This window comes from Embiotoca jacksoni, unplaced genomic scaffold, assembly GCF_022577435.1.
Source record: "Embiotoca jacksoni isolate LCO1_2020_lvr unplaced genomic scaffold, fEmbJac1.0.p SCAF_15, whole genome shotgun sequence".
Lineage (NCBI taxonomy): Eukaryota > Metazoa > Chordata > Actinopteri > Embiotocidae > Embiotoca > Embiotoca jacksoni.
In genome coordinates this window covers 1,508,344-1,513,847 of record NW_027185285.1, presented here as the reverse complement: position 1 = coordinate 1,513,847, position 5,504 = coordinate 1,508,344, and the positions used below count along the sequence as shown (strand labels likewise).

The following is a 5,504-nucleotide window of genomic DNA, read 5'->3' as shown; positions in this document are numbered from 1 at the left end:
TGTGGCTTTTTTTCTTTCCTTAATATGCCGCGTTAATGAAAATACGTGATCTGAACACCAGAGTCACGATGCCGGAGGAACTATTAAGAGAGTCAGTATCTCATATTTAAACAAACGTCCATCGGCCTCAAGACGGTTAAGCAATTCCTGCAGGCCTCCGTGTCAGACAGTAGATGGCGCTCTAGTCATAGTGTATAGACTTGTGACGGCAGTAAAAACCTGGTTGTGGAGAGTGGAGCTCTTTTTAAGTGCATAAGCTGCTGTTAATGATACTTAAAGTGAAAGGGGGGAAAAACAAAACCACTGCCCTGGTACCGTGATCAGCAGAATAATGAGACGACAACATACAAAGGAATTGATGCACGTTTTATTTCAAGAGAATGAAATCACTCGTAGTGAGACTAGACCGAAGCATAAAGAGAAAGCACATGATTGGAGATGGGTTGCTGCTTCCATTGTTTTCCTCAGTGGACTTTTGTTGCCATCCTGTGTATTTTCAGTGTATAACCTTAGATACACACATATATATATATATATATATATATATATATATATATATATATATACACACACACACACACACACTGTTACCAGTTTATTAGGTACATCTTGCTAAAACTACAACAGTCCAGCAGTAAATGCTAGTTCATGTTCAGTTCAACTTTTTGATCATTCTGGAGGATGTAGTTTGTGGTGCTGGTGAATTCTGTTGCATTAGACATGTTTCTATTATTTTGTCCACCACATTTTGTTGTCATGTCACGTTAAGTCTATTAGCATTAGGTGTACCTAATGAGCCGGTTAACTAAGTGTACATCATAACAAAACTAAAGATTCTCCTGGGAGTATTTTTTTAAATAATAATGTAATGAAACATGGAGAAATATGAGGTTTTCCACTCTAGTATTTCTATTTCTGAAGATGAGCTTCATGCTTAAACAAGGCAGAGAAACACTTGACAACTTAGGGAACAAAACAAAAAAGCTTTTCATTTGAGGGCCAAAGCATGTTGAGCATAAATATGAACTGTACGTTTTTTTTTTTTTTTTTAAAGAAGCGGTTTGGGTCCAGTCACAACAGTGAATTACAGTTGGTACACAGTGGTTTTGATCAAAAATGGATGTGTGGCAGTGATCTGAGGAAAGCAGCAGGCTGATCATCAGAAAAGTCAAACATCCTCATGGAGCTTCAGGTGGAGTACAATACTGTCTGTAATGAAGGTCGCCGTTTTACAGGTCCCCAAAATAAAACAATTAAAATGGCGGGGAAAACTGTAATGGCACAATTTATAAAAAATTACTTTAATATTACAAATTCATATCACGAGGGACGATGTGTTGCAGAAATGTCCACGACTGACCGGAAACCGTTGCGGGAGGATGGCGGTCAGCCCAGGTATCTGATCACCAGGAAGATGAAGACGCAGGTTAGCAACATGCCTCCGATCATGATGAACTTGTCTTGAGTGGCTCGCCTTTCTATGAGTCTCATCACCGTGTTGGACAGCCCCAACATGTTGGCCACGTCCAGCATCTTCTTGTGAGTCCCCTGAGCGGAGCCAAAACACGCAGATTAGACTATGACAGCCGTAAATACACAAAGAATCAACGTGACGTGACCCCACTGTAATTATCTACACTAATTCATCTGATTTTGCGAGAGTGCCGACGCCCTCCCAGACGCGCCACTCCGTCACAAGTCTCCCGTGGCGAGACAGCCCGGCTGTGAGCGCTGATGGACAGACACACCCTGATAAGAAGAGGCCTAAAGCAAAACCAGGAAGCCCATCTCCTCCCTGGAAACAAGGACTCACCCTCTAAGCAACAGTAACAATACGGCTATTGTGATCGACGTGGACGCCAGAAACTGGTCCAGGGAGGAGAAGTTGGTTCGCCCTCATATTACCGCTCTCTTTCTTAAGAAAACAAGTGTGCTCGGTGACCGCGCTACTTTTGCCGAGATGTAACGTGAAGTTTGTCCGCACGCACCTTCAGCGTCGATCTCTGGTCTCTGAGGCCGTTGAGGATGCTGCTGCCGCTGCCCAGGAGGTCGTCCATGCCTCTGTGCGCGCCGTGCAGGTTGGAGTTCAACTGGAGGGTCTCGTCTATGGGGATGGAGGTATCTGCGTCCTGTTGAACAAGAGCAAACATTTCATTTAATCCACCCGTGTTTCAATGCGTGCCAGTTCACCGGAAACACACTTTTTAGCCAATTAAATGCTGGATTTCACATCAATGCTGAGCGGCTGCCGACCCGACGAGACGCAACCCGAGTTTGGTCGGTGCGATCCGTTTTAGTTCCCGGCTCTCCGTTTAAAATACGTTTGACTCACGTTGGTGGTGAAGGTGCGGCTCATGAGTTCCTCCCTCTCTCTGTCCTGGGCCTCTCGGTTGTAGCGCCGGTGCTGGAAATTTTGCAGGGCAGTACGGAGGTGCTGAACGTCATACTTAAGCTGGTCCACTCGTCTGAGGAAAAGCATCATTTTTTTTTTTTTAAGTTTTACAGTTAAACAAAACATTTTCAGGATATCTGCAGGTCTTACAAAGCACCGAGTTTGTTTACCTCCAAAAAAAAAAAAATCTCTTAAGAGTATTATGTTATATAGGTCTTATTTAGTTATTAACAAAGGTATTCATGTTTTTTTTTCTTGTCCACTGTGCGAGTAACAGCGGTTGTATCTTTATCGGATCTGATTGTGGGATGTCAGGAGATGTTACACAACTACAAATCTATTTTACGATCATTCTCTCATAATGTACACGCGTCAATCAAGCATCTGCGCTGTGGATCCGCATTTGCACAAACATCATTGCAGTCAAGCGTCACTGTGGTTGCTGTCTGTTTCTATTGTTACATATTTAATCTTTTCTTGTTTTGGCTTTTTATTTTTGCACATCGTGGGACTGAAACTACATTTCAATCTCACAGCATGTCTTGTACACATGGTGAATCGACAATAAAGTTGACTCGATTATAGCAAAAACGTAAATGAACTTCCGTTTTTAATTGGTGACTCCACCCATCAAAAATGTATTGATCATTAAGAATGATAGATATCAGTAAATTCTTGTACTTAATAAATACATTTAAGCCTTATTGTTCTTACTAGTGGTACATCGTTCTTTGACAGTGGTACAACCATGGAAAGGACATTAAATATTTTTTTGTGTGGTATTAAAAAATGAGCCCCGCTGAGACTAACACTCGCCCACCTCCTTCAATTACTTTCTGACATTATTGCTTATTGCACCTCATCCGGAACATCATTTTAAGGACTCATTGCTGTCCTAGACGATGAGAACATTTCTTTTGTCCTCAAGTCTCATGTGGTTGGAATGAAGATTCTCTCACCTCCACTTAACTCAGGCCCCGCTAGAGACCCACTGAGATCACAGGAGTGCTGTGGGGATGGGGATGGGGCGCACCGTGTCCCCTGAGGCCTGTTTACCCAGCTCAGAAATGAATCTTTGCCCCATGCAACAGGAATGCTGGTGATCACGGGGCTTCGGAGGAAATGTTTTCATAGAGCCACGTCGCCACAGGGCAGGACGGGGCTGCCTGTCTCATCCTCCCTGTGCCTTTATGAGATATGATTCACCCTGCCAGTTCTCTGGCTTTATGGTCACCATCAATTCACTCGCTGCAAACTCACAATTTGGCGTTCTGCCGGCGGTTCGGCGGTTCCTTGCTGGCCAGGATCTCAAGGCGTTCTAAATGATTGAAGATCTGGTCGATTCTAGCCTGCAGTTCGTTCTCTAACACTTAAAAAGAAGAGGGGGAAAAAAAAAAAAAAAAAAAAAAAAGAATCAGATGAAAAGAAAATGACAGTATAATCAGCAGAAGCTTTTTTTTATTTTTTATTTGGTGGGTTGTTACTGACCTACTCTCATTAGTTAATTTATAGGCTCACATCCTCCCCTGGGTTTAGACAAGATGATGTCATAATTTGTGAAGGGTAGGGTTGCCTGGCTCCCACCATTATCAGCTTCTGTCACTGCACCCACCCCACTGCTTCCTGTCCCGGCACCAGCCTGACTCAGAGCTGATCGGCCAGGCACCATCCACAGAAAACAAAATCAGCCTGGGAGACACTAGGCCTCCTCCACCCCCCACCACCACCTCTGTATGTTATAGTTACACAAACAGCCAAAACAAGGAGATTGCACTTAAAACCAGTTCAATGGAAAACACACCAGCTGTGGAGCCACGAACACAAATCAGTGGAGGAGCTAAAAGCGAGCCTGACATGATGACAGCTCACTACTCACAGTGAACTGATTGACGGTCTGTCTTCTCCAGGTTTCCCATTAGAGACTGCACTTCCTGGATTTGCCTAATCCACAATAAACATAACGTTAGTGACGAAATACGTTACAACAACAACAACAACAACAACTTAACATGTTTTTTTTTTTTTTTTAAATATTAAAAAAAAACAAAAAAACGACAGTGTCAAATATTTTCATAACTGATAATCACAACTTGGTTATAGAAGTTTACAACTGAAGTTAAAAGGCTTGTGATTATCTGGTTCGGTTAGTTACACTCGTCAGCTAACAGTCTGCACAGTTTCCACAGGAGAGCGGCGTACTCGCCTGTTTGTCTGGTGGTAAAGCGTGTCCATCTTTCGCGATCTAACGAGACGCTTCGCTTGACTTTCACTGTGTAACGTTTACCTTTTATTACAACACCTTTATTCCGACAGGTGGCTAAGTTAGCTGGATAAGCTAAGGGGTCAGAGGAGTGTACACGTCATCAGCAGAGCGTTTGTGTACGGAAGTAGGAAAGCGGAAGTTCCTCGAAAGAGAGAACAGAGCGAAGAGTGCTCACTCTGCCGTAATTTCTAGACACTGAAGATGTGATCCTAGATGGGTACTCTGGTTTTCTATCGGTAAAAGTGGTTTCTCTGCCTTTTTTTTTTTTTTTTTTTTTTGTAGATAAATAACATTGTAAGATTTTTTTTTTTTTTTTTTTTTTTTTAATTTGTCGTTGACAACATAGTCAGCGTCCTCATTTAATTACACGCGTGTGACGTGCGATTTGTTATATTGACGATCTTTGTCTTCAGACGAAACGTTTGAGGAACACCCGGGAACACCACCTAGTGTCGGTGTCGCCCAGTAGCACACAACTTCGCAAGAAACACCACACAAAATTTCCACTTTTTTTTGTCTTTGTTTTTATGACTTATCCTTTGACGGTTTTCCCGTCCTGAATGCTGTGATGCATCACTGAGGTGAAACTGGACACCAAATGTTTGCAGTGAATGTCGTGCAAACACTTGAATCCTGGTTCGAAACACTCCACAATGGACAATTTCCTTCACTTAAAGCTAAACTTCCCAAATTTAAATCTCGGCTGGGGGCTATATTTTCAATTACATTTGATATTCTCTTAAACGTTAATAGCTGACAGAGACCCTTTGGCCTACTAAGACGAGCATAATCTATTGACATGTGACAGGAAAGAGTCTGAGAAACGTGTCCCGAGGCCAGCTTTTGTCA

General features: G+C 42.7%; 1 protein-coding gene across 1 annotated transcript; it reads right to left on the bottom strand.

The window, feature by feature from the left end:
• Positions 1-345: 345 nt before the first annotated feature.
• On the bottom strand, positions 346-4,760 carry gosr2 (golgi SNAP receptor complex member 2). Its single transcript, XM_069148722.1, has 6 exons — positions 4,596-4,760; positions 4,269-4,333; positions 3,653-3,761; positions 2,333-2,465; positions 1,989-2,129; positions 346-1,548 (listed from the first exon to the last, which is right to left on the bottom strand). Exons 1-6 carry the CDS (start codon positions 4,622-4,624, stop codon positions 1,387-1,389), a joined length of 639 nt encoding a protein of 212 aa, XP_069004823.1. The 5' UTR covers positions 4,625-4,760; the 3' UTR covers positions 346-1,386.
• Between the last annotated feature and the right edge of the window lie 744 nt (positions 4,761-5,504).

Bases quoted from the DNA above. Each gene is read 5' to 3' on its own strand.
- gosr2 (XM_069148722.1), bottom strand. From the start codon at position 4,624: ATGGACACGCTTTACCACCAGACAAACAG. The intron at 4,334-4,595 runs GCGAGTACGCCG...ATTGTGGATTAG, and splicing joins CTTTACCACCAGACAAACAG to GCAAATCCAGGAAGTGCAGT. The intron at 2,130-2,332 runs GTGAGTCAAACG...CTTGTTCAACAG, and splicing joins GCCGCACCTTCACCACCAAC to GACGCAGATACCTCCATCCC.